The following is a 27,780-nucleotide window of genomic DNA, read 5'->3' on the forward strand; positions in this document are numbered from 1 at the left end:
TCAGTACCACTTTGTTCCCAGTACTTGCGCAGAACCTCAGAAATTGCTTCAGGAAAAAGGTACAGACTTGGTGATTACAGAGATTAATGGTGCCGTGGTATCTACGTCACAAGCCCTTGGGAATAAAACAAGCTTCTCTGCATACCTGCCTGATAAGAGGGGTTACTGCAGGTACTAAGTTAATTAGTAGCAGCCTGAGCAGGAGGTAGAGTTGATAGTGAGATGAAACAGGGGAAAGGTAAAAGGTGAAGTGCTTCTTAGAGAATGAATGATGAACAAAGATCAACAACGAGATACTGACAGAATGACTGAAGAACAAATTCTGGGGTCTTAACTAAAGCAATATGCTGTCTGATCTCGCAGAGCATGCTTCAACAATAGAGAATATAAAGTTTTCTTTAACAAGTATCTCTACTGCACATGAAAGGGAGACTGTTTATGGTGGCAGTATAAATGTCTTTGTTTACCCTCCCTGATTACTATGCCTTGTTTCATAAATACTGTATAGCAATAGCTCTCAAGACTTTTCCAAGCTAATCTGGCTTCTCTACATCTTGGCATCACCACAGACATCTTGATGGGCTACGTGATCGATTTTTCTTTGTTAGAGACACTGAAATGCTGTAAGATATGGCAGTCTGAACTAGACTGAGGAGAGAATCAAAATGGCAGATAAACACAGGAACTTCAGAAGTCATTATGAAATGCAAAAGGGCATCAAAAAGGAGCATTGTGTTGCCAGAAATTATATTGTTATTTCACAGAAGTTCACATGGCTTTGCAGTGTTAGATTCACAAAGCAGTCTGTATCACATTGATAGAAATGTTGAACTAATTCACTCACAGATGTAACAGAAATACCTATAATTTCTAGCATTTTTCACAGTGGTATTTCATAACTACCACCTATAAATACTTCAACAAATGGCGCACCAATAAAAACTACTCCAAATATTTTCAGCAAAAACTATTTACTTTTTACCTATCCACAAACAGAACCTTTCCAATCACAGAAGTAGCTGTCTGTCAAATAATTCTTTTTTTCCTTTCTCCTAAGGAAACTTTCTCCTAACTTAGCAAAAAGGTCCTGCCCCAAAGCTGTTTCTACATGCCTCCTCCCAGCAGCAGATCACGCTGAAGATTGCAGTGCCCGAGCTCTCTGCAGAAGGAGACTAGAAGGATAAGTAATTCAAGTTAGGATTCAACAATAGTCAGTGCCCATACTGGAGCTGGAAGTTGCCTAAAGGCTTCGATCGGAGCTGACAACCCTTGACATAATGAATAGGCTTTGCTGAAGAGTCTTAGATTCTACACCTTTCTGCAGGGCTTTGGTGTTAACTCAGTCAAATAACTTCCTTCTACTCCAGTGTTTTGGGCTGGGTTGACCAAATGGCACACACTGTAGACCTAGAAAATATTTCTATTCTCCTCTCCTTCCCTTTCACCACTCCAGTGCGTTTTCCTTTGAACAGGGATCTGGCAGTTAGATGATCCTTTGCTTATCAGATTCAGCCCACTAAACTGGCAAACAAGCCACTCTGGAAAAACATATATACTTTCTGGAAAGCTTAGACAGCAGAGCTGGCTCAGCAAAGGTTCAACTGAGTGCTAGGATACCTGCAAGGAATATGTGCTTTGACAGCTGGCAGGCAAAAGGAGAAAGGGCTACAATTTTCCACCTAACAGGTGGTACCTAACAGTTTTATTCAGCTGCCTCACCAAATCACACTTTAACTCACTGCTTTAAAAAGTGGAAATATTTCCTTTGAAATTAGTTCTTCTGGCTTATTTATGACAATGGTTCTGTAAATAGAATGCTTAGAGATGCCTGAAGCGCGTCTTAATTCCCTCCTCAACTTCTCTCCCTCCTGATTTCTTCCTCTTTACATGGTTGTTAAGTCTTGCATCTCCACCGAAACTCTCTCAAAAGTTAAGAATGGGTAACAGAGAGAGATGAAAATCCTTTATCTGACAGCAGCCAAAATCCAAATTATCTGACAGCAGCCAAAATCCAAATTATAAGGGAAAAGAACATTAGAAACATAGAAATATAAACAAGTCAAGGCTGGAAGGGAAGATCACTGGCTCAAACTCCCTCAGAAAGCAAGGCCTTAAACTTGGGTGAGTCTTGAATATTTCAGGCCAAGATGATTCAACTGCTTCCCTGGGCAAGTAACAGCAACACTTAATTGTTCTCACATTGAAAACTTTGTTTCCCACGTCCAGGACACTCCTTCCCTATCACCTCTTGCCTGTAACATTCATCCATGTGATGAGTACCATCATCCTCTCTGCAATCGCCTACAAAGTTCTGGTAAATGTTGAATAGACACTCCAAACCTGCCAAAGCTTCCTATACTCCAGGCTATAAAACTCAGCTCCTTAACCTTTCTTAAGCTGGTGAGCTCTCCAACTCTCAAATCACCTTGGTGACAGTTCACATCCAATTCTTCAATTTGCCTTTTGAACTGTGAGGGCCAACAATGAATATTAATCAATAAGCAATCAGTAGTAGGGCAAACTCATATTACAGACAAACCGGTCAGCTCATACAGGTCATTTATTTTTAGTATTTGAAAACTGTCAATGCTTTTCAGACATATAATTAAGGTATAGATGATAACAGACTTCAAGAATTAATTCAGAACCTGCTGTGGTAAATATGTGTATTCTCCATTCCTAGATATACCTTGGGAGTAAAAAGGATTTTAACCTAGCCCTCTGCAAATTAATAACTGTAATAACCTATACCCTTCCTTTTTTCCCTTTGATTTGTAAAATCAAAGAGGTCATAAAACAATAAGTCACATGCAGTGCCCAATTAGGATAGAAAAATGTACAGATTTACATTTTACAGAACTTGTAAATAGGTTTATATACGGGACATGTGATGTGGGTTGGGCCTGCTGTCCTTCCTGCTTTGTGAGGCAGAGATCCAAGATCCTGCTGCTGCATGTAGAGAATGTAGATTTCAGGGCAGAGGTTTCTCTCATAAAAGTACAGCAGACCAAACACAGGTAAGCACTGCCCCACTGTTCACTCCGCCCTCTTTTCTAGTGAATTTCCTGCTTTTGTGGGACAGACCTGGAAGAGCTGGAAAAGAGCAGAAGGTATGTGATCAGCTAGAAATAGTTTTTGACTCAGAATCTAGAAAACTGAGGTTCTATGTCCCTGTACAAAACTTGTACAATCTTCCTATGATCTGTACCTTCTAATATCCACCAGCTTCCAGCTTTTACTTTCAACATAAATCACCCTAAAGGAAAACTCAGAAGGAGGAAGGGAGAGTTTTTATTGCTGTTGTGTCCTCAGGTCAGAAGCGGAAGAAGCAGGGACAGAAGAGCTTGCATCCATTTCTTTGTGATGAAGAGAGAAGTTAAAACATGACTGCTACAACCTACCAAATCCTCCCTCAGGTAAGTGTGTTCTTAAAGTCAACAGTAGAAAAGGTAGCACGAAAGTAATCTGTTTAGAAAGAATGTGCTTATATGTAGAATATATGTTAGTGTAAACACAGGTTAAGACTGTGATAAGTGACTGCTTTATTTTCCAGAGGAGTGGGGTTTGGAACTAAGGACAGGAAGGGCACCTGTGTTTAGGAACAGAGCGGTGCGACAAAGCATAATCAAAGAAAAGAATAGAAGAGATGGGCTTATACTAAAATGTATTTTGCAAAACCAGACATACTGCAGCTACATCTAGAACCTCATGTGATGTTACTGCTAAAATGCTACAGAGATTATAATGCTGCATAGAAAATAATTCACTGAGGCAGAGAGCTCCATTCATACGGCTACGTTTTTTACCATGATCTGAACTAGTAGCTGAATGTTCACTGATGTGCTAGAATAAAACTTGCCTATCATTTTTAATGTAAAGTGTACAGCCTCAAAGTTTCATTGCAGACTTCTGGAATAAGTAATTAACTTTTTAGATATGCCTGCCAATAAGTGCTGATGGTCCATTTATGCCTTTTATGTCTAGCAACTACAAGTCCAAGCATTCCTATTAATTCAAGAAGCATTCTCATAGTATACTCTAGTACATTTACGCAAGCATATATTTATGCATAGATCTCCCGGGATAACTATGCATATCTATAGCTGCATGTTCTCATGATGGATTGAACTTGCGTATACGTGGTATTTTGATCATGATACTGATAACATGTTTGCAAGCTCATGTTTCAAGCTGAAAAAGACTCGTGGTTTATTCTCATCTTTTTTAAATCTTCCACAGATGTCTATCCCTTCAACTCCTTCTCTGTTCTCAAATACCTGCTCCCACCATCCAATATACCATGTGGTTAGAAGCACACTGGAAGAACATCCGTCAAGCCCTGTTGCTTCTTTTCACTGCTGCTCTTCTCATCGGGGTCACCATGCTTGCTATTTCATCCAACATTAATCCAGTAGGCTACTTCTTCTTAGGGGTAGGTGGAGTGTGCCTGATTGGCTATTTGCTGAGTGTATTTGTTGAGTGTTACCTGAAGAATCAGCATCGACATGACACAAATGAGAGAACTCCAAACAATCAAAGCCAAGAAGGGTAAGCACTTTTTCTTCTTATTTGAACTCTCTCTCCTCAACCACGGCCATTTCACATATTGCCTTGCCACCCTTCCTCTAGGAAATTAAACACAAAAACCATTCCAAAAGACAAAAGGGTTTTCCTGTATTAATATGGCACAGATTGCAAAAACCTGTGCCATGGATCTCCTTTATCTCGTCCACTATTATTTTCTCCCCCCTTCAAATTGATCTATGAATAATTTCCAAGGTTATGAAGGTTAAAAAAACAGGCTCAGTTTTACCTTCCATTGAGTAATTGAGTCCTGCCAAACAATGAGTCAGACAAGGAAAAAGAAAAAATGCCAAGGTAATACTGAACCTCAGGTGGATTTACTTCTATAAACCTTATCTCCAAAGCAACTGTTCCCTGGCAAACTGTTAAAAAAGAACCTGTAACTGGGTGTGTTTCCAGTCTTAAAAAAAAAACCAACATTTGACACTAGTAGTCCTAGACTTTGAGAGGTTCTAAATACTTCCACATCTTTTTGGGCTTCACAGAATCACAGAATGACCTGGGTTGGAAGGGACCTCAAGGATCATGTAGTTCCAACCCCCCTGCCTGGCAGGGCCACCAAACATACACATTTACTAGATCAGGTTGCCCAGGGCCCCGTCCAACCTGGTCTTGAACACCTCCAAGGACGGGGCATCCACAACCTCCCTGGGCAGCCTGTTCCAGGGCCTAACCACTCTCCTAGTGAAGAACTTCCCCCTAACATCCAACCTAAATCTTCCCTCTTTTAACTTAAAACCATTTCCCCGTGTCCTGCTATTGTCAGCCCTTTGCAGGCTACTCAGTATCATTTAATTTATCCCAATTCATCTACTGGGGCTGAAGAGTTCAACTTGATTTGTACCTTTGCTTCCTTGACCGTATAACCCAGACAGCCATTACTCAGCTCCATAAGTTGCTCACCGTTATCAGACACAGGGTACTGTGGGAGTGCAAGAATGTTATTACATATATATTTTTAGAAGGCATATAGAGAAAGAAACTTTGGCTTTGCTAGCTTTAAAACATATTAGAAGAAAACTACTACCAACTTATTTAAAAATACTGATGGTAGCACAGTCCCTATTCTATGTTATCCAACTACATGTCTCTGTATTAAAATAAAAATGAATGACCACAGTAACTGACATTCTGCTTCTGTTCATAGGATTAATGCTGCCTATGAAGCACCGACATACGAGGAGGTGATGACTATGTCAGTGCCAGCAATATGGACAATAGCATCCAATCCAGGATCAGTGCCTTCACCGCTGAGCGAGCCTCCCCCTTATAATGTAGTTATTGAATCAATTGCCCAAGGAGAGACTGCGGAGGTAATTCCTGGGGTCTTAGTGGCATCAAACACAAGGAGCGCGTCCGAGACAGATAGAGACTCCAGGATGCACTTGCAACTGGTTCTGCCCCGAAACCAGCAGTGCTTTGTTTCAGACATCAATGAAATGAAAGGCAATGCAGATAGGTTTGAGCCAGTGGAACCACTCACTCCACCACCTGCTTATGAGAGTGCCATCAATGATGAAGTCTTTGATGATGTTTTCCAGCCCTCCATATTATGATTAATTCCACTTTTTATCAATGCAGGACCAAACCTTAACCTTGATACATTAAGTTTGGCTTTCCGTTCATTGAAGCAAAGCTGAACTAGCATCTAATTCGCTAGTGCCCTTTTTGCACAAGATAGAACTCACTGCAATACCACGATGCCTCACCTTGGCATAAGATAAACAAAGCCACTGAGAAGAACACTGTGAGATATACAGCAGCAACTGGAGATACACCTTTTGTGGGGAGGAAAGTGAATTGTAAAGAAAGACAACCTGCATTGGAAAGGAGAGAAACAGAAGCATTACAAACAGCAGCATAACAGAGCACTGCGGTCATCAACCACGTCACCACATCAACCACTAAGATACTGAGTCTGCAGTTCCATGATTATAAAAGTGTTGGCACAACGTTCTGTGCTTTCTGTTGCGACCCCTCTGCTGTATTCCCACCATTGCTTTAGTTGTGCTGTGACTAAGAAGAGGGTGGCTGTGCTCATCTGAAAGCAAGCACCACCTAGTACCTACCACTTCACTGCTAACCAGCTTGAGGTTGAAAATCTCACAGCAGGAATGGCATTAAGAAATCACATATGCTGTTCAGAAGGTTTTTATCCTACACAGCCTCCAGACTGTTGACTGGAGGAAGATAATAGCATTTTTTTCTCCCTCTGAGAAAGGGAGAACATATATATATCCTCTGTCCGGAGCACCAATTTTTACAGTTCTACAAGAGAGTTTATTTATGTTACAGTGAAGGCTCAAACAGACTGATGAAGATACTTTCCTGTCATCATGGCACACATAAAAAGGTCAACAACTTGAGTTTGCTGTAACAACCCCATGCATGGAGGTTTCTTTCCAGAACCTGGAAAGGACCAGCCTCTCTGTCAAGGCAAATAGGAGCCACAAAGCACAGATGGCCTTCATCAAGACAGCTCTCCTTTTGAGTCAGGTTTGAGCTCTATCAAATAGCGGTGCTAAACAGTGTTTTAAAATGGGCCAGTTAAACTACTAGGATCTGCAGAACTAAAGTGGTTTGCAGTATGCAAAGAGACACTCAGGTCTGATGAATGTTGAAGTTTTTAAAAAATAGAGAAAAATGGTCATCCGAATCTATTTACGATTGAGAATTACCATCATCACAGCATCGTTTCCTATGACTACATCACTTTTAACTCATATAATAAGCTAAAAGCAAATAAATTATTTCTTATTGCTTGATTCTTCATAGTTGAAAAGGTTGTATATTGTTTATAAATAAACAGGAATACATAAGAAATACCTAGTGACATTGATACTGGTTTTAACAATATTAAGCTTGCCTATGTTTGTTGGTGGATACTCCTGCCCTGCAATTTGTTTAGACAACAGAACTATGTCTCTGAACCAAGGAGATAAATAAGCTCTGTGTGAGTCTCTGTACTGAGGAAATAGGAGGTCCTGCTTGGAATCGGTCACTGAATATGTAACATACTCCTGGGAAACTTCAGCATATGTACCATGACTCTGAGAAACTTCTGCATACATAACATGCATCTTGAAAAGCTTCTGCATACGTATATGATTTCTGCATAACACCAGTTATGTATATAAGCAGAAGATATTTTGTGTAAGCCATGCATGATAGGGGGATTACCTCCCATGCATCCAGCCCTACTATTAAGAACGTCTGCTTTCTAACACTCCACCTTGAGTCTCACAGAGTTCCCTGATATTATGGTATCATATATCCCTGATCTTATGGTATCACCATTATGCTTATTTAATAACATAGTCTTAGAAAACGAAAAGAAGGGGTTGCAAGTCTAAACTTTCTGCTAAGTCACTTCATTACTAGTAGAGATGCAGCAGTTATGATACCTATATTGTAACAGTCATACAAGAGGCAAGTTTGCTGGTAGAGTGTTTTCTTTAAAGCCTGTAATTTCTTGCATGTTTACTGATGAATCTCCAAGCTCCCCACCACAGGCAGGGCCACCAAACTCCACATTTAACACAACACCAGGCTGCCCAGGGCCCCATCCAGCCTGGCCTTGAACACCTCCAGGGACGGGGCACCCACAACCTCTCTCTTTTTCTCAATCCATGGCGGCGATTAAAGCTTTCCAGCTTCTATAAAGCTTCCGCGCGCGAAACGGAAAAACGCACCTTCCACCTCTAAAGGTCGAACCGCCCTCATTCCCCGCCGCCGCTCGCAGGCAGGAAAGGGCGGGCAGCCGCCTCTCTCGGAGCTCCTATCAGCCTTGGAGTCCTGCGGTGAGCATGCGCGCAAAGGCGGAAGCCTCCAGGCCGCGGGGAAGACGGTTCGGGGGGTGAGCGGGAGAGCGGATTGATGGTGGCAGGATGTTGGGAACATGCGGCATGCAGCGATACCATCAGGAGGCTCTAAAGAAGAACAGGGTGATGCTGGCCAGAGAGCTGGTTTTAAAGGAGTTGATGGAGCATATGATAGAGAAGGACATCATCACCATTGAGATGGTGGAAATGATACAGGTATGTGTGTTAAATTCGACTGCACTTTTATTTCTGCCTAAGCTCGGTGTCACTCTTGGCATTTGCAGTGTAGTTAAACTCATGTTTTTCTTACCTGTGTGTTTAGTGTCATTGTGTTTGGACAATACATGCAGCGGGATGGGGCTTTTTTTGCAGCTTGCAGGAGAACTGGAAGCTGCTTTTGACTATGTGGGTTTTGTCTGATTTCGTAAATCACTGCTTTGTATGCAGGCTGCTCTTCAAGAGCCAGGTGGGTTCCTCATAGATCAGTGCCTGCCCTTCTTCTCCCCTTGCGAGGAGCTGTAGGCTGCCATGAGGCCTCCCCTTGGCCTCTTCTCTGAATGCTAAACAAACCAAGGGACTCGGCATTTCCTCATGCATCTTGCCCTCCAGGTCCTTCACCATCTTTACAGCCCCCCTTTGGATTCTCTAATACTATCATGTCCTTATTTTGTGGCACGCAGTGCTGGAGGTGAAGCCATGCTAAACAGAGCTGGACAATCTCTTCCCTTGCCCAGCTGGCAGTGCTGGGCCTGATGCACCCCAGGATATGGTTGGTGTTCTGGATGCCAGGGCACAACACTGACATAGATTCAACTTCCCATCAGGCAGAACTTCCAGATGCTTCTCTGGAGGACTGTGCTCCAGCCTTTCATTCTGCAATCTGTAAATAGATCTGTGATTGCCTTGTTCCCAGTACTGAATCCAGCACTTACTCTTGTTAAACTTCATGTGGTTGGTGATTGCCCAGCTTTCAAGTTTATTGAGATCTCTCTGTAAGGCAGAGAGGTAAATGGAAAAAGTTTTGGATTGGCCATAGACATACAGTAACACACTGAAAACTGCTCAGGCTGGAGCGATAGGTCTTCAAAGAGAAAGCAGACTGTACAGGAAATGACTGAAGGTGCGCATCTTAAGGCAAGTGTAAGCACTTGATACACTATTTGTAAAGTAAGATTGAGGGTTCTGTCCAAAGAACAGATTCTGAAAAACAGAATGGGAATTTTTTTGGTTGATTCAAGTGCAGATGGCATGAACCTGACACTAACAAGTTTTTGAAAGGAATGAAAAAATAACTTTTTGACTATTTTTGACTGAGTGTATGTCAAAAGATAACATAATATGCCAAGTCATGACAGATGCAAGCTCTCTTGCTTTCTTGAAAAATATATTGCAAATATATTTTAAAAATGATGATTTTTTTCTGTAATCTTGGAACCTGTTCCTTTATCAAAATTGAAAGCAGGGCTGCGTGTTTTTCTCTGTTCACATTACTCATGTATCAAACTGCATATAATTATTTGCCATAACTTGAGTTAGCACTGCAGTGTGCTCTGGTCCCATGCCCTGTTTTCAACCCAGACCACCATGCCAGTTGCACTGCTGTTGCTGTTGCTGAGCAGTGGATGTGTATTTGGGGCTGGGCCACTTGGTAGAGAAGAGCCAGTGCCATGGTGGTGCAGCCACAGAATGGGCTGTACCAGGCTGCATGCAGCCCACAGCTGCAGTTTGAACACTCAGATAGAGATACCTCAATGCTTTGGGTTGATTACTACACAGTAGTGAAGATATCGCTTTGATTAGGATGTTTGTCAAAGGTATCAGATATTCTGCATATCAGGTTCTGCATATATATTCTAATTCACTAATAAGACCTAAAGATTGGGATTTCAACAGAAGAGTTGAAATCAGAGCTTATCATGCAAGTGTGTTGTTTCTGTGAGATCAGGAAAGGATCCTCAAAAGGAATAAGACATTTATAAGAGGAGGCGAAAAGAGTTTTTTTACTTCCACAAATCTAGATTTTATTATGAATTTTATTAAATAAGGAAAATGACAGGAATCTGAAGTCAAGGGCACTGTTGATAGAAAACTAAATGCTATTAGCCTGTCATGAATGAACATAGCTTGAAATGTCAGAAGAGGTTCATAAGCATTGGATCAAAAAGATTTGCATTCTCCTACCAAACAATGTGATGAGACAAAAGCCAAAGTGCTTTTAAGAACAAACAGGATTCATTTTATAAATGGAAACATGATAGTGTGAATGTCTTCTGTAGCAGACTAATATACGCATGCAACTTAAGGCTTTTTATTTTCTCCCGTGATTGCTGAAGTAGTGTTAGTACTTCATTTTATGTAACTCACCAACCATTCCATAGAATAAATCTTGGATCGAAGTGGCAATTCAAAAGAAGTGAAATGAATTCCATGGGACTTGTAAAACCTATTTTCAGTACCTAATATTTTAGTATGTGATGTTTCAGTTTTCTTAACAGGGAAGGCTTTTACAAATTAGACAGTTTGTTTGCAAATGTCCTATGACTGCTTTTTGGAAACAAAAATTTGATTTTTGGTTTTAACCTTTTCTAATATATCACTAGGTGTTGCTTCATGAAACATATTATATGTACATGGTATATTTTTGGAATTCACTGTGGCAACTGAGTGTTTTCCATGACACTTTCCAAGGAGTTTGTGTGTTAATCCTTGAGACTATTAATACATTGAGCAGTAGTGAAAATGGATTCTGGACTTTGTGTGTTTGGTTAGGGTAAATAGGTACTATTCAGATAGTAACTGGGAGTAAGAGATTAGAGGGAAAAGGGTGTCTTACTGTCTTTGGTAATGTGTGAGTTGCTGGCTTGCTTTGTTGTCATATACTCTTTCCCTTGAGCTGGTAGGAACAGAGGGATGGCAGTGATATCAACTAGGAAAAGCCATTAAATGTGATCTAGCACAGCTAAATATGGTGATGGAACATTTACATGAAGGAAAACGATTGAGTTGTTCTGAAGCTTAGCTGAAAATAAATTGTATCGGGGTAATAGAGTGTGGATTTTGTTTTTTCTTTGTACCTAGGCCAAGCCTGGAAGCTTCAGCCAAAATGTGGAATTCCTTAATTTGTTGCCCAAGAGAGGCCCTAATGCCTTTTCAGCCTTTTGTGAAGCTCTACAAGAAACCAAACAGCAGCATCTGGCAGAAATGATCTTGAAGACAGAATCCAACTTGAGACATGGGATTGCAAGGGTAAAACATTTTTAAAAATTAAAATGTGGACTGCATTAGGGATTGGGTTTGGACACAGATACGTGTTTTTCATATGCTTAGAAAACAAATTATTAGAAAGGAAAGGATGGCATTTAGTTGCAAGTTGAAACCTGTAGTAGCCTTAGGGTAAAAGAATAAAATGGATTTGTGTTGAAGAGAATTTTTACAGAGAAGCAGAGAATGGTTAAGGTTGGCAGGAATCCTCTGGAGGCCATCAGGTCCAACACCTTTCTCAAACAGGGCCATTTGGGTTTCCCAAGACCATTTGGGAAAATGGTCCTTTTTCATATTTCTAAGGATGGGGACTGCACAGCCCCTGTCAGAAACTTCTGCCAGCACTCAGTCACTCACACAATTGTGTCCAGTTGTTCAGACAAAATCTCTAGTGTTCTAGTTTGTGTGCATTACCTCTTCTCATGTGTGGGTGTTATGGAGTTATCTCCAGGTCTCCTGGCCGCGAAAGGAGGACAACAGGTGCAAAGAGGGAAAGGAATAAGGAAAAAAAGAAATAGCAGCAATGATCTGAGGAGGGAAGTTAATTAACTAATTATAATAGTGGAAATATAAGTAAATTGGGATTGAAGCTAATAAACCAAATAAACAAGAGAGAGGGTGTCCAAAACTAATCTAAAGCCGAAGACAAGAGGGCTAGGGAGCATGCATTACTGAGACAAGCAGTGAAAGATAGAGTAGTCTTGTGCCTTGCAAGCAGTTTTATTTTTCCCTCTGAACAGAAAATGGAATCACAAAGTCCTTTGGGGTGTGTAGTTCTTCTTCTCTTCTGAGAACCAGGTACCTGGAATGGAACTGGAGCATTAACTCTTTAACTCCCAGTGCTCTACATGGTGTTACAATGTGGAATACCAATAAGAAAAATCATAAAACATGACACTGGGCATCTCTGAAAGGAGCCTGTCTCCTTTCAGTGTTTGTGCTCATTGGTAAGCTCCCCAAGTCTTCTGTATTCCAGGCTAAGCAGTCCCAGTTTTCTCAGCCTTTCCTCATATGAGAGGTGCTCAAGTACTTTAGTCACATTTGAATCCCTTCTTTAGGCTCTTTCCAATATGTCACTCTCTTTTTCTGGGAAGCCCTGAATTGGACATGCTCCAGGTGTGGCCTCACTGGGATTAAATAGAAGGGAAGCTTCACCTCATTTGATCTAATCTGCTGGCAAGGCTTATAACGCAGCCCAAGATACCATTAGCTTTCTTTGCCACAAAGGCACATGGCAGGCACATGTTCAATTTGGTACTTACCAGGGTCCCTAAGACATTTTCTTCAAAACTACTTTCCAGACAGTCAGCTCTCAGCAAATGAGATTATTCCTCCCCATGTGCAGTATTTTCCACTTCTTATTGTATTACATGATGTTTGTGGGCATTCCTACATCTAACACACTCCCACTGATGTATCATCAAGAATGTAAAAGCTGCAATAATACATATTTTTCTAAAATCTTTTAATTTAGTGTTCTCTGAGTAGAATTCTACTCATTATGTGCAGTTGTTAACATTGGATAGAAAGAAGAATTTAATAAAAATTCAGTATTCTCAGTGCATTGTGAAAGATGGGAAGCCTACTAAGTATTTTATACTAAGGAAGAAAGACTGGAATGATATTTTTGAGCAGAGATGTTGCCTTATTAAAATGTAGAAACTATTAGTGTAAAACAAAGAAATCTTGAAAGGAACTAGTAGGAGAAGTTATTGGATGAAATAAGTCTTGACAAAAATAAGGAGGATATGATACCTTAACGTAGAATGTCCCAGCAAAGGGTTTGAGTGAAGGTAGAGATGAGTAAATGAAGGAAGGAAACTGGCATTAACAGGAAGGAAAATTGCTGTTATCATATCATGAACTCTCCTATTTGGATTTAAGCCATAGTATTGTGTTTTATGTTAAATTGTATATAATATATAAAGAATATACAAGGGTTGCTACAAAAATAATGCCTCCTATTTTATTATGATGTCCAACAACGACAGAGGCTGATGATGGTATGGCAGTAGAGGCCGAACCTTCCCACCAATATTCCATTACATTTTTTTGCCATGTGACAGATGGCAGCAGAGGAGCAGTCAGACAAAATGGCATGTTGACATGAAAACACATATGAAGCATTGAGGAACTGAATTCCTCAGTGTGGAAAAAATGGCACCTATTGACATTCATCAACACTTGCTGAACGTTACTGGAGACGATACAGTACATGTGAGCACAGTGAGATGATTGGTGGTTCAATTCAGCAACAATGCAATCATAGCACTGTAAAACAGTGGATCAGCTCCACTGGTGCAGAATTTTAGAATCAGAGCATGCAGGCTCTTGTTCATCATTGGTGAAAATGCACATCTAGTGATGGTGGCTGTGTTGAAAAACAGTATTTTGTAGCTGAGAATTTATCAAGAAGTGCTTTTGTGCTCTTTGTATTTGTTGTATTTTCCGTGGAAACAAATGGGAGGCATTACTTTTGGAGTGACTTACGTATTACAGCATGTCATGTATTGTACGTAAATATCTGTGTCGTTGCACCATGACACCTACATCTTTGTACTATAGAGGGGAAAAAAATAGGTGTCTTTTGCTAATTTTTTCATTGATTTATTGCATGTCTTGTAGCTTGAACAGCGTTATGGATCAAATCTTCCACTTCCTGTGAGTGAATCGTGTAATTCAAAGAGACCGCGCTTGATTGGTGAGTCACACAATACATCATGAAAACTTGATTATCAACTGTCTGGTTGGTTGCCTCTAGTTTCTTAATACTCTGTTCTTTCAATTTTAGAAATAAGCTTGATGCCACTTAGCTCATCCTAAGAACACAAACTTGAGAATGAACTATTAGGATCAGATACAAGTGTCAGAATTAGTCTAGAAAATGACATTTAAGTAGCATAGTGGATGAGAGAACCTAATTATTTAGCTTTATTTATTTGCGTAGAGAAATCTCATTGTTTAAATAGAATGGGTCAGCTGTAAACTTTTAGATATTCAAAGAATTTCTTCTTTGTTTAAGGTGTACAATGGAGTGCAAGTGAACTAGAACTGTGGAAATATGCTAATAATTATCAGTATTCCAACTTAGACTTTTTTCTTAACAAATGATTTCAAGTATGAGGCATTATCTATGTGGTGTCAGCTGAAATGGATAAATGTATCTTCCATTGAATTCAGCAAATCAGCTTTGTCTCAGCAAGCATTTGTGATATGAGTTAGGGGGCTGGTTGTTGGAATGAATCTCCTTATTAGTTTTTCTGTTACCTCTGGTAACACCTGGACAGTACTCATTTACCTTAACCTCATCTTTAGCGTTGTGCTGCTTACTACTAGGAGCTCTGTCTGGTATTAAAGATCACATGTGTAGGTTCAAAAACCTTTTTTAATTATTGGTTTGCTGGTTGTTTTTTTTAGGTATGAAGGTTATAGGTTTTTTAGAGAGCATGTGTTTCCCCAGCTGGGAGAAATGATCAAAATGCCTAAAAAGGATTTCAAAAGAGACCATGAATGTTATTAACTCAGTTTCTGCAGGACAAGGGATTGAGCATCTCTTAATGTTAATTGATTCTCATTCCCCTTGTCTGCTTCTGACCAGAAATAAGAGTTGTTCAGTAACAAACAACACAAAAAGAGCATTGCACTTTACAGAAGTTAGAAATATCTAGTTTTATCACTAATGCACCAGTGGAGCATAAAAGAAGATCTGGAATTGTATCCAGTGAGAATGGAAATCTTTTATGAATGGAAAAGCACTACTCTATTTGAATGTTTCTAGTAATAGTTCCATGGCATAACTGGCGAATGGATGAGATTCTGTACAAAAAGTCAGAAAAGCACTCCTCTAGTTTTCAATATACATTCTGTTTTTATATTCAATAAAACTAAATTTGCTAGGCCTTGTGTTAATCTACAAAAAAGGCAGAAGATTAAAATCTGTTGTCAATTAGAAATATATTGGAAAGGTGTATTTTTATATTCATTTTTTGATTGTATGTATGATGTCCTTGATCAAGAAGAACATTCAGACGTACGAGTTGTATAAGACATGAATATGCCTTAGACCACATACTTATGAATTTGCAAATAACTACCTTATTACAAAGGGTTTGTAGCTAGATTTTTTTAAATTATATTTATATTTTTCTTTTGCACAAAACCAGTGGAACATTCTTTGGACAGTGGAGATGGGCCTCCGATTCCTCCAGTGAAGCACTGCACTCCAGAATTCTATCATGATCACCAGCACTTAGTAAGTAGTTAATAGAGAAAATCTCCTTCAAAGGTGAAATATTTAGGTATTTCAATTGATAGGCACTACCTACAACTGAGTAAAAGCAAATAATTCATTATAGGTACATGTTAGTGTTATGGCATTTATGTATGACTTTACAAATAATTACAATATTAGAACTATTTTTCAGCTCACAGGCACAATCCTGGCTCTTTTAATTGTCTGCTGTATCAGGAAATGTCTCCTTAGGTGCAGAAATAAGATCAGGATTCTGTGCAGTAGTGAGCAGAAGAAGCTGAATTTCTAATCCTTTTATTTATCTTCCGAAGTTATGTAGATAGTCATAATTATTTTTCTGTTTGTTCCATTTGTAAAGCATAGGTTGTGGTGCTGTAGGCTCAAAGAAAATAAAGAATTTTTTGTGATAGTGCAGTCATGTTAGTAGGATTACACTACAACTTAATTCTTAACTCATCTGTAACAGGCTCTGCATTCAGTAAAACATTTTCCATGTGTTGGGTTTGTTTGTTTGTTTTTTTTGTAACTGTTAGGAGACCTAATTTGCCAACATCAGCATGAGTCTAGCTTAATTTCTTTTTATATCTGTGTCTGGTTACACAGTATTTGATATGCTTCTTCAATATTAAATTTCACTTCCAATTCACAGGGATGTTATTACCAATTTATTATTAGTTTTTCGTTGGTAGAGTGGAAGGGGCAAAGTGGTTTTGAAGACACACTTCTTACATTAGTTTTTTTCCCTATTAACTTTTCTTGTCATCCTCATTACTTTGAAGATCAGTGATTTATTGATGCCTGCTGCTGCAGTTGCACTCACTCACAGGCTGTTTTATATTTCTTCTTGCCCCCAACCACAATTAGGAAATGTAAGCTGAATTTTGTGTAATGTTTTCCTAGGGCCTTTGGTGAATATTACAAAAAACTTGTTTGGCCCTACTGGGGTATGTGTGGAAGGAGAAAAGCATGAGCAAGAGCTAACTCTCAATTTGAAATGCTGAATCTGTCTTCCTTATAAAACAGGAAATAAGGCGAGCTATTACAACATCCTGTTAATAGTGTTGTAGGATCATCAATTGTGGAAGTTTGTAGAAACAGTTGCCTTTGAGATCTTTTGCAATATAAACATTTGCTGGATTAAAAAAAAAAAAAACAAAAAAAAAAACACCAATACTTATTTTACCTCTACTGTTTTTGTGCCTTCTCAAGCTAGAAATCCTACATGTCATTAGTAATTAAGTTGGTGTATGGGGACTGGTGTTATACACAGACTCTGTTATTTCCTCACATAGTCTAAATTTACCAATTTTGAATCTTCTTCTCAGGCATACAAGCTGACATCAGAGCCCCGAGGCTTAGCACTTATTCTCAGCAATATCCATTTCAACAGTGAAAAGGACTTGGAGTATCGTTCAGGTGGAGATGTGGACTGTGCTTCCCTAGAACTGCTTTTCAAGCATCTTGGATATCGAGTGACTGTCTTTCATGATCAAAGTGCAGAGGTAAGGTGAATCCTACTACTACATTTGAGCCGGTATGGCTGAGTGGAATGGTGAGATGGAAATGGTCACTTATAAATAGAAAATGTGCCACAGCTTACCAAAAAAACACAAAGAAGCTTGAAAAGCAAAGAACGCTTGACATAAAGTAGGGTCACAAAGGACCACAAGAGATACTAGTCTACACTGACCCCTCATAGTAGATGGGGTAAGATCTAGAACATACCTGGCATGTGTGTTAAAGCTGCAAATGAACAGGCTCCAGTTAATCCAGATAGCCTTTTAAAGTATTTTACTATTCTAAATGTTATTCTTTACAAATTTGACCTAGTTTTTGCAAATTTAAGTTTTCTTATCCTTTAACTGTTGGAGCAATTTTCACTCTTTCAGTCTGCTTTGCTAGAGAAGTGGCTGTGCTTTCCTTAAGAAAATTGATATTTTATGACTGACTGAATTAAAGCATTCTTTTTTTCTTTAGGAATGCACTTGCTGCCTTTTCCAGCTTCATTTGCTCTTATTCCCTCTAAATCACTGTGAAACCAAGTGATACAAAAACTGCTAAAAAGTGTTTTATTCAAGCGGGCAACTTTCACTACATTATGATAAGGCTTTCAGTGTCTGAAGTACCAGTGTAAGCATCTGTTAAAGTGCTTCAATATCCCAGCCAAACTCCAGTGTTAGTATAAAACCTCTGTAAAGCAGTAGTTGCTGTCTCCTTTGTTAAATCCACACATGCCAACTCCAGTATTTGTTGTGTCCCCCACCACTGACCAATATGGAAGAAGTCACAGAATCACATAGTCACCAAGGTTGGAAGAAACCTCCAAGATCATCAAGTCTAACTGTCCTCCTACCACCAATATTTCTACACTAAACCATGTTCCGTAGTACAATACCTAAAACCTCCAGGTATGGTGGCTCCACCAGCTCCCTGGACAGCCCATTCCAGTGCCTGACTGCTCTTTCAGAGGAGAAATATTTCCTAATACCCAACCTGAACCTCCCTGGCACAACTTGAGGCCATTGCCTCTCATCCAATTGCTAGTTTCAAGGGAGAAGATGCCAGTTCCCACCTCATCACATCCTCTTTTCAGGTAAAGAGCTGTAAGGTCTCCCCCAAGTCTTCTCCAGAGTAAACAATCCCAGTTTCCTCAGCCACTCATCAGAAGACTTGTGCTCCAGACCCCTCATCAGCTTCATCACCCTTCTCTGGATGTGTGCCTGGGCCTCAGTGTCTTTCTTGTAGTGAGGGGCCCAAAACTGAACACAATACTCAAGGTGCAACCACACCAGAGCTGGGTACAGGGGAATGATCACTCCCCTGTTCTTGCTGGCTGCACTGCTTCTGATAAAAGCCAGGATGCTATTGTCCTTAGCTATCTGGGCACACTGCTGGCTCACAATTAGCTGAGCATTGACCAACACCCCCAGACCCATTTCTCCCACATGATCTTCCAGCCATTCTGCCCCAAGCCTGTAACATTGCTTGGGGTTGTTCTGGCCAAAGTGCAGGATATGGCACTTGGTTTTGTTGAAGTTCATCCCAATGGCCTCAGCTCAGCTATCCAGCCTGTCCAAATCACTCTGTAGGACCTTCCCATCCCCAGTCAGATCAACGCTTCCTCCCAGTTTAGTAACATCTGCAGACTTACTGAGGGTGCACTCAATCCCCTCATCTAGATCATCAGTAAAGGCATTAGCAGGACCGATCCCAGTACTAACCTCTGAGGAGCACCACTCATAACCAGCCACCAGTTAGATTTAACTCCATTCACCACCTGGCCTGGCCATCCAGCCAGTTCTTCACCCAGCAAAGAGTGTACCTGTCCAAGCCATGGATTGCCAGCTTGCCAGCTTCTCCGGTACAATACTGTGGGAGACAGCATCAAAAGCTTTGCTGAAGTCTAAGCAGATCATATCAGTAGCCTTTCCCTCACCCACCAGGCAGGTCACGCTATCGTAGAAGGAGATCAGATTGCAGGACATGCCTTTAGTGAACCCATGCTGGCTGGACCTGATTCTGAAATTGTTCTGCACATGCCATGTGGTCTCACTCAAGATGATCTGTAACCTTCACAGAATCACAGAATCACAGAATGACCCGGGTTGGAAGGGACCTCAAGGATCATGTAGTTCCAACCCCCCTGCCTTGCAGGGCCTAACATCCAACCTAAATCTTCCCTCTTTTAACTTAAAACCATTTCCCCTAGTCCTGCTATTGTCAGCCCTTTCCAAGAGTTTACTCCCCTCCTGGGAGTAAGTTCCCTTCAGGTATTGAAAGGCTGCAATGAGGTCACCCCGCAACCTTCTCTTCTCCAGGCTGAACAAACCCAACTCCCTCAGCCTGTCCTCATAGGGGAGGTGCTCCAGCCCCCTGATCATCTTCATAGCCCTCCTCTGGACCCTTTCCAAAATCTCCATATCTTTTTTGTACTGAGGGCTCCACACCTGGACACAGTACAACAGATGGGGCCTCACAAGAGCAGAGTAGAGAGGGACAATCACCGTAGTTTCGTGGATCCTCTTTATGACCCTTCTTGTAGGTGGGAGTCACGTTGGCAAGCCACCAATCCTCTGGGACCTTTCTGGTTGATCAGAAACACTGATAGATGGTGGAAAGCGGCTTGGCAGTCTCAACTGCCAGCTCCCTCAGCACCTTTGGATGAATCACAGCTTCTTTGTACTCTTCCCTAAGCTGTCTGTCTCTTCTTCCAAAAGAGGTGCTTTTTCACCTGGAGCCTCAAAAAAAGTTCCCTGTTCATCCATACCGATCTTCTTCCCCACCAGCTCATCTTAGGGCACAAGGGGCAGCCTGCTCTTGCACCTTTAAGACTTCTTTCTTGAGGGGTGTCCAGTCTTCCTGGGCCCTTCAGGACTCAATCCCAAAGGACCCTCCCTAACAGTGTCCTGAGTAGTTCCAAGTCCACCTTCTTGAATTCCAAGGTAGCAGTTTGCTGGCCCCCTCCTGACTTCACCAAGAATAGAGAACTCTACCATTTTGTGGTCGCTCTGCCCAAGACAGCGCCCAACCTCCACATCCCTCATCAGTCCTTCTTTTTCTGTGGGCTAAGTGGGGCTAAGTCCAAGTGATTCCTGCTAAACAATGTTATATTTAAAACTGAATGATACATGAAAGAGTAAATACATTTTTCTCTATATTATGGAACAGGTATCTTTTATCCTGCAAATGCATGTAGGGTTTATTCTGTAATAGGAAAAGCATAGCTTAGGAGAACCTAAGCTGTTCTGTGATCAGTTTTTTTCCCTGCACATTAACTTATTTTCCCCATGTAACTCTGGGAAACATGAAATAATTTTTCTCTCTTACAGGAAATGGAGAGTGCATTGGAGAGATTCTCTAAGCTGCCAGATCATCAGGATGTGGATTCCTGTATTGTAGCTTTACTTTCCCACGGTGTAGAGGGTGGGGTTTATGGCACTGATGGCAAACTCCTACAGGTATATTTACTGTGTCCTGATGTGTTGTAGGTTACATCTTGGAAAGTGAAAATGGAAAGAGAAACAAAAAAAAAAAACAGCAGAAGGAGATGGAGAGACTGAGGAGTTCCTCTTTTTAAACAAAAAGCAAAAATAAGAGCTTGTGTAAAGAAAATGGCAGCGATAGCTATAAAAAGTCTGTAAGATAAGGAATTGCATAGATATTTGTTAGATGAGAAGTTATTACTGCATTCTCTCTTCATATACACATACCGGGTAGAACACGTGACCTCAAACTAATAGGAGCCCAGAGTGGGGAGGTGGGAGAATGTTTGTCACACAGTGAGTTTGTAGATAAAGGGGAAAGAGTAGTGAGGTAATAACCAAAACATGAGGAAGCAAAGTGAGTCTGGGTTTGGATAACAGAGGTCTGCAGTAAAGAATATTTGGATTTTTTTTTTTTTTTCTTTTCTCAGTTGCAGGAAGCTTTCAGGCTCTTTGACAATGCAAACTGCCCCAATCTCCAGAATAAGCCCAAAATGTTCTTTATTCAGGCCTGCCGGGGAGGTGAGTGCCTAAATACTAGAAGCTGTGATTTGTCATCCCATTAAGGCTCATTTTACACATGTGCACACCCTCACATTCAACTTGCTGTCAACTCTCCTCTTTGCTTCTCTCAGGTGTAAGTGGGATCCATATTCACCTCCCTCTGCCCTGCTGCTGCCACTGCATCTGTTGCTCTGTAAGTGTCTTCTGCTCTGCATGAAGTGTGTGCATTGACTTGCAGACCACAGAGCACCTCAGAGACGTAAAGCTCTATATATTCATATATATTATATATGAATTATTATATATGAGTTATACGACTCATATATTAAGACTTCCTCTTGTTATACCTACAGTAGGGGAAAGGGGCTTATAGTGTATCAAATTACAGCACAGCATGAAGCGGTACACTAGCATTTGAGCCTTGCCTGAGTGTGTGTCTCTCCCTTGATCCTGGATGTGTTGTTTCCTCTGATGTTGTCTCATGAGCTATCAGAGTTAGCTGCTATTTGTTCTTTGTTTTCTTTTTCTTTAACCAGCCTCCTATTTTCAACCTTTTTCACATGCAACTATCAGACTTTTAATTCTCATAAACTTGTTATTTTTCCAATCTACGTGTTCCTATCGCTTTCTTCTTAATTCTGATATTCATTTTTCCTCCTATTGTAACTAAACATGCCTATAACAACCTGCCCTTCAGATATACAAGTGACCAAATTTCTTCCTTCACATGGACTTTCATAGATAACTGTGAAACTAGGATTTCTCCAAAGAGAAGTTTTGTCCTGGATAGCTTTCATTTTATTTTTTTTTTATTTTGTGCTAGAGAAGCTCTGTTTTCTAGCATGTATTCTTTTTCCTCTACTTTTCTTCTGTTTCTTGCATTTGCTTTCTCTTTTTTTCCCCATTTTTAGCTGGTTTATAGTTTGTCCTATAATCAAGAGCATGTTTCATTCACCTGTTACCTACTCATGTTTAATCCTAATGCAGCAAAGAATGCAAAGTCTACATAAAGTATTGTGGGCATCACAAATATTTGATCCTTTAAGCGTTTGGGAATACTGTAATGTGCATCTTTACCAGTATGAATGTAATGTGATGATATTCCTTTTGTTATTGAACCTTAAAATATTCTTCAACTAACATGAATGCGTAGACTAGTGAGAGCATGAAAATGAGCTTAATAAGCCAGAACTGACTGCTGACCTAATTAGATAATAAGGTTTATCTGACTGTAAAGTGTCTGTGCAAGTTAACATCCATGCTTCTCATGCTCTTTCCTTTTATGAGGGAAAGAGTGAGAAGCTTGCTATGCAGCATGCTGTAGAAATGGGATATTACAATAGGTGAAGGATTGATACTTGAACAACTTGAAGGAAAAAAGAAGTCTTCCTTTAACTAAATATGCATCTTTAACCTGGTTCATAAAGCTTCATTAGTAACTGAAGGGAATGCAAGTTATGAATCAACGGAGCAGTCAACAAAAAAGTGAACCTTTTCCTACCGGTGTTCAAAGATTAGCCAATGCTCTTTTTAAAAATACGTATATTTAAACAGCTGTATAAGAGGTGTAGACAACTTTAGATTAGATTAGATCAGTGACTCTGTGTAACCATGCAAGTTAGCTGGAACCAGCTGAATCTAAGTGAGAAGGGCATGGGTTACTCTTTCTCCCTAAGTTTACATAGTAAGCCTTGTCTTTTTACTATTATTGACATGCTTTAAATTTTTTAAATCTTTAGATATGAAGAATGTATGTGTTCTACTTCATTTCCAAAAGACCTTTGCCATGTGTCTGCTAGAGAATTGAAATAGCCCACTTAAAGTCAAAGATCGAAAGCCAATGGTGACAGAAAGCAGTGGGAAAAGACAGCTTGTCAGATTTCACTGTGACATAAAATGGGGCTTTAAAGTCATTTAGCATCTGTGTTTCATATGGGAGTTGACTCAGCAAAATGAAGAACTGCTGTAAATACTAACAAATGGGCAGTTTACAGTTATTTAAATCAATTGAGAAGAGGAGGTCTAGGAGCATCAGGGAAATTCTAATGATGTGGATCTGTGGATGGCAGTTATTGATTATACAAATCAGGGCTTGATATGGAAAGTAATATTTGGACAGGGTTAATACCTTACATTTTTAGTTACATTGTTGACAGTAATGGTGTTTGGAGACAAATGCATGAGGAAGACATCTAATTCTGAATCTTTAATCAGAAAAGCTTTGACTTTATATGCTATGATAGTATGAATAATATACCTTGACTATGAAATTATGTGCATCTTATTATATCTATATACACTGTAAACAGTAGTCTAAGGTTTTAACATGACAGATACTGGAAGGGTTTGGAGAATTGTGATAAAAGGCAGGAGGGGAAAAAGCATGGTTAAAAATAGAAAAACAATCCATTCATACCTTGAAGAGAGGAGGAAGGAACATAATCAATTAATTAAACATCATTAAATTTTGAACTGTGGTATGGAATCATAGGATACATGTAACCTGTTAGATGACCACACTCGTCCCATTATTGCTTTCATTTCTGAGGAGACGAACCCATCTTGTTGCCTTATGAACTGTCATTCTCCTGTTCATAGATACAATGCTGCTGCCCATTTCAGGATTAGAAATCCAGGTACATTTCTTAGGCACAACACAGCAACAGAGACCTACTGCCATCATAACAGGAAGAACACTGGAGTGAATACTTAGGCTTCTTAAAACTAGAATCTGTTGCATGCTGCTAGGAAGTAGAACAGTAGGTTTTTGTCTTATAGTACAAGACCAAAAGGGAAAAATTATGCAGAAAGCCTGTAAAATACAGTTTTATTTTATTGCAACATAGCTGGACTGTTAGTGTTACTGCTACTCTTGTTAGTGTAGATTATGATGGAAAATCTGTGTCATTTAAACAGCAAATTGAGACTATCCAGAATCATCATAGTACATACTATTGATTCCTGGAAAGGATGTTGAGTATTCTCCAGGTTTTAAACTAGATCTCCATGTACTATAGATCTCTTTCTCTCATGTTTGGAGTGAAATTATTTTTGATCAAATGATTTTGATTGAAGTATGTGATATTATATTATATAATATATATATATATATATGTGTGTATGTGTGCATTCTGATAGTCAGAATTTTGAAGGTGAGGTATATGGTTGGTATTTTCTTGGAGTTAGCATAACTCCAAGAACACCATAACACCTTAGCAACTAAAATTATAGTTCTCAATTGGCATGTAGACTAGCCGTCACATTATGCTGAGCAGGTTCAGCAATTGCTGGTAGTTATATTAGTTTGTGCAGAAGAGCTTTCAGATGAGTTTTTAAAAAGGCTGAGAAAGCTAACAGCTTATGCAGGAATTGTCGTCTTGACAACAGTTGTGGCATTGCTGACTGGAGTGCAAAAGTAAGGAAAACAGTAATTCAGGATTTTTTTCCCCCCCCTTCTTATTTATTGCTGCAATATCCACCAGATGAGACAGACCGCGGAGTAGATCAAAGAGATGGCAAAGAACGGTCAGATTCCCCAGGCTGTGAGGAAAGTGATGCAAACAAGGAAGAAAATCTCAAGCTGCGTTTGCCTACACGCTCCGATATGATCTGTGGATATGCGTGTTTGAAAGGTACTGGAATGAAGCACTAATTCTTAGGGTCTTAAGAGTTTCTATATGTCCATCTTCCCCTGGAACTTTATCATGTATGCTCTTTCTTCTCAGGCACTGCAGCCATGCGCAACACTAAGCGTGGATCCTGGTATATCGAAGCACTCACCACTGTGTTTGCAGAGGACTCCCGAGATACTCACGTGGCTGACATGTTGGTGAAGGTCAGCTGTAATGTCTTTTCTTTCACACACTTGCCTGGTTTCTGAAGAGCCTTCAATTTCTTTAAGTTTCTAGGGTTGATATACACTTTAAGTAAATGTTGCCCTATTCATAGCAAAATTATTACTTCTTTCCTTATTTAGATAGATAATTATATACAGTTCCACATGAATTTAATAGAAGTAAAAAATGCTAGGTTCCTTTGGCTTTTTCCATTGCACTTGTGTTGGCCATGTTGTGAATCTAGAAGATTAATCTAACTTTCCAAGAATCACTTTTCTAGTATAGAAATAGTTTATTTTCTCAGGTGGATTTGGCCTGACCTGGCACAGCACGTAACAGCACAAACACTTTTACTCATGTATGGGGAAGATTAAGGAAATGAGAGGAGAGTGAAGACTGCAGTGTGCACACAGTAATTAGAGCTGCACCTTACTTCTTTATCTCCCCTGTAGTTTAGAAAGGCAGTATGCTGGCAACTAATTAATAAGATAAACAATAATTTTTAAGTAAGAAAAGCAATGTCGCTTTGTCTTCTTAACCCTTTCAATCATTGTACTTCTTTAATCTTATGTTTAGGTGAACAGGCAAATCAAGCAACGAGAAGGTTATGCCCCAGGCACAGAATTCCATCGCTGCAAGGAGATGTCAGAATATTGTAGTACACTCTGTCGGGACCTTTACCTGTTTCCTGGCTACGTGCCGGGAAAATAACCCTACCAGCTCCATTGGAAGAGAGATACTGCCAAAGCTGAACTGAGTATGGAGGTGTACATTTCTGTTCTCACAGGTGTGACATCAGATGCCAAGCAAGGAATGCTCTTTCATGTTTAGCCAGTCCAGTTCTTGATGTCTTTTACTAAAATACGGTGGCAGCTCTTTGTAATCTAATTCAGTTCAGGGTTTAAAATACTAATATCCTCATTTATTCCATAAGTATGGATGTTGGTGAAAAGAGATCAGCACTGGAAAAAAGTGCAAATATCTTTTGGGAAGAGGCATAAGGACGTTTCTTAGAAAAGTGAAAAGAGAAATAAGCTATCCATATAAATTTTGGAAGAGATAAGCCTTTCTGAGAGGAATATGATTCATAAAATGCTCCTTATTTTATACTTTTATTTTTTAAGCACTTCCTGCTCAGTTTTTCTTGCATAACAGTCAGATCCTTTGTACAGTGAAGGAGAATCCTACTCTCTAAAATGGGATACTGTTTTAAGTAGTTGACATTTACTGTCCACCTTGATCACTTAAAGTCCATTTTTGCACTTCTTTTTTTTTTTTATAGCCAAGTTATCAAGAGAACTGCAAGACATCCCAGGTTATTTGAAAAACAAATGGAAACTCATTGTTTTTCACATAGATCGGTGCTCCTGAAACAGTTTTGAATCAGGAAGTTCTAGATTGGCCCCCCTTAGTCTAGGCTTGAACAACTGTATATAATATTACTTCTGGTATTTTGTTTGCTGTAGTATCTGTGCATCACAACAGGCATGGTATTCAGACACTTCACCAGCTCTTCAAGAGTCTATAAACTGGACTCTAGAACTGAATCCCTGAAATCCTGCAACCCTGTAGAGAGGGCTTCTGTATCTTCTGTTTAATGGAAGTATTTAAGGCAGTTCTTTATAGTCTAAACATGCTGCTTGGATTATTTTTCACTGGCAGTCTGTTTCTCTTTCATTCAAAAGGGAAGAATTTCACATTATTACTCTGATATGTGGTGAGTTTTTTTTCTTCAGCCATGATCATTTAAAGCTGTCTGTTTAGCAAATATTGTTTGCCAGATATCATTTTGACTGGTCGATCAGTAATGTGGCATAATCCATCACTTTGTTCGGAAATTTCACATGCGTTCTCTTCATACTTGCCTCTTCCAAGTTGCAGTTACTCCCATGTGATGTGGTGCAGGGAGATGGGCATTATTCTCTTCTGTGGTAGCCTAAGTTCTGATATACTAGGTCTGTATACTGGAATTCTCGTCCTCTTCATTCTAAAGCAATAAGGTGGCATAGTACTCTTAATGTGTAAGTTCGTTTGTTTGTTCTTTATCTTTCTTCCAGGATAGAATTATGAATAGGAAGCACAAAGGGATGTGGAGGGAGGCTGGAAAATTAGGTATGTGCTTTTCTGTTGTTCCAAACAGGAACATTAAAGCTATGTTTTCTCCAGCTGACAAAGATGCAGCATTAAAATACATCTAGCACTTATCTAACACACAGTATGTGATAAATAAAACAAAACAACAAAAAAAAATCCTGCCAATTGTTGCCTTACTCTGAAGAAACCACTGCAGGGGTTGTTGTACCTCCCTGGAGTACAAACACAGCTTCCCTAGTGCTCCATCTTTGAAATGGTGCAATATTTTACAGTTGTGTAGATTGATGAAGTAGTCTGCTCTGAAAACCTAGATTTCAGTAGGATTGCATCAACTTGCGTTTTCACTGCCACTTTGGTATTTACTTTTTATATACTTGTATTTTACTGCCTGGAGGTGTTAAAATAAAGAATTCTTGTTTGCTTAATCTGCGCAGTATCATCCATTT

The 27,780-nt window shown here is 39.8% G+C and overlaps 3 protein-coding genes and 1 long non-coding RNA gene across 4 annotated transcripts in view; 2 read left to right on the plus strand and 2 right to left on the minus strand.

Moving 5' to 3' along the window:
* The window catches only part of LOC107319060 (rap1 GTPase-activating protein 1-like), a gene marked incomplete at its 5' end in the record, with an annotated part of 51,223 nt that extends 42,861 nt beyond the window's left edge, over positions 1-8,362 (minus strand). The window contains one exon of the mRNA XM_085529462.1: positions 8,277-8,362. Coding sequence (XP_085385588.1) covers positions 8,277-8,362 — 86 coding nt within the window. The remainder of the gene's footprint in view (positions 1-8,276) is intronic.
* On the minus strand, positions 2,546-6,407 carry LOC146762521 (uncharacterized). Its single transcript, XR_014936901.1, has 3 exons — positions 6,294-6,407; positions 5,429-5,506; positions 2,546-4,486 (listed from the first exon to the last, which is right to left on the minus strand). It is a non-coding gene; the product is annotated as an uncharacterized LOC146762521 (long non-coding RNA).
* TMEM139 (transmembrane protein 139) lies at positions 4,301-7,407 on the plus strand. The gene is made up of 2 exons (XM_015873766.3): positions 4,301-4,548; positions 5,732-7,407. The coding sequence occupies exons 1-2, from the start codon at positions 4,301-4,303 to the stop codon at positions 6,138-6,140; spliced, it is 657 nt and encodes a 218-aa protein (XP_015729252.1). The 3' UTR covers positions 6,141-7,407.
* Positions 8,363-8,442: 80 nt separating the features above from the next.
* On the plus strand, positions 8,443-27,759 carry CASP2 (caspase 2). Its single transcript, XM_015873712.3, has 10 exons — positions 8,443-8,621; positions 11,484-11,651; positions 14,292-14,367; positions 15,830-15,918; positions 17,244-17,420; positions 20,748-20,876; positions 21,332-21,422; positions 24,887-25,036; positions 25,130-25,239; positions 25,817-27,759. The coding sequence occupies exons 1-10, from the start codon at positions 8,472-8,474 to the stop codon at positions 25,949-25,951; spliced, it is 1,275 nt and encodes a 424-aa protein (XP_015729198.2). The 5' UTR covers positions 8,443-8,471; the 3' UTR covers positions 25,952-27,759.
* Positions 27,760-27,780: the final 21 nt, after the last annotated feature.

This window comes from Coturnix japonica, chromosome 1 (genome assembly GCF_054131305.1).
Source record: "Coturnix japonica strain WE chromosome 1, WE-NBRP24, whole genome shotgun sequence".
NCBI lineage: Eukaryota > Metazoa > Chordata > Aves > Galliformes > Phasianidae > Coturnix > Coturnix japonica.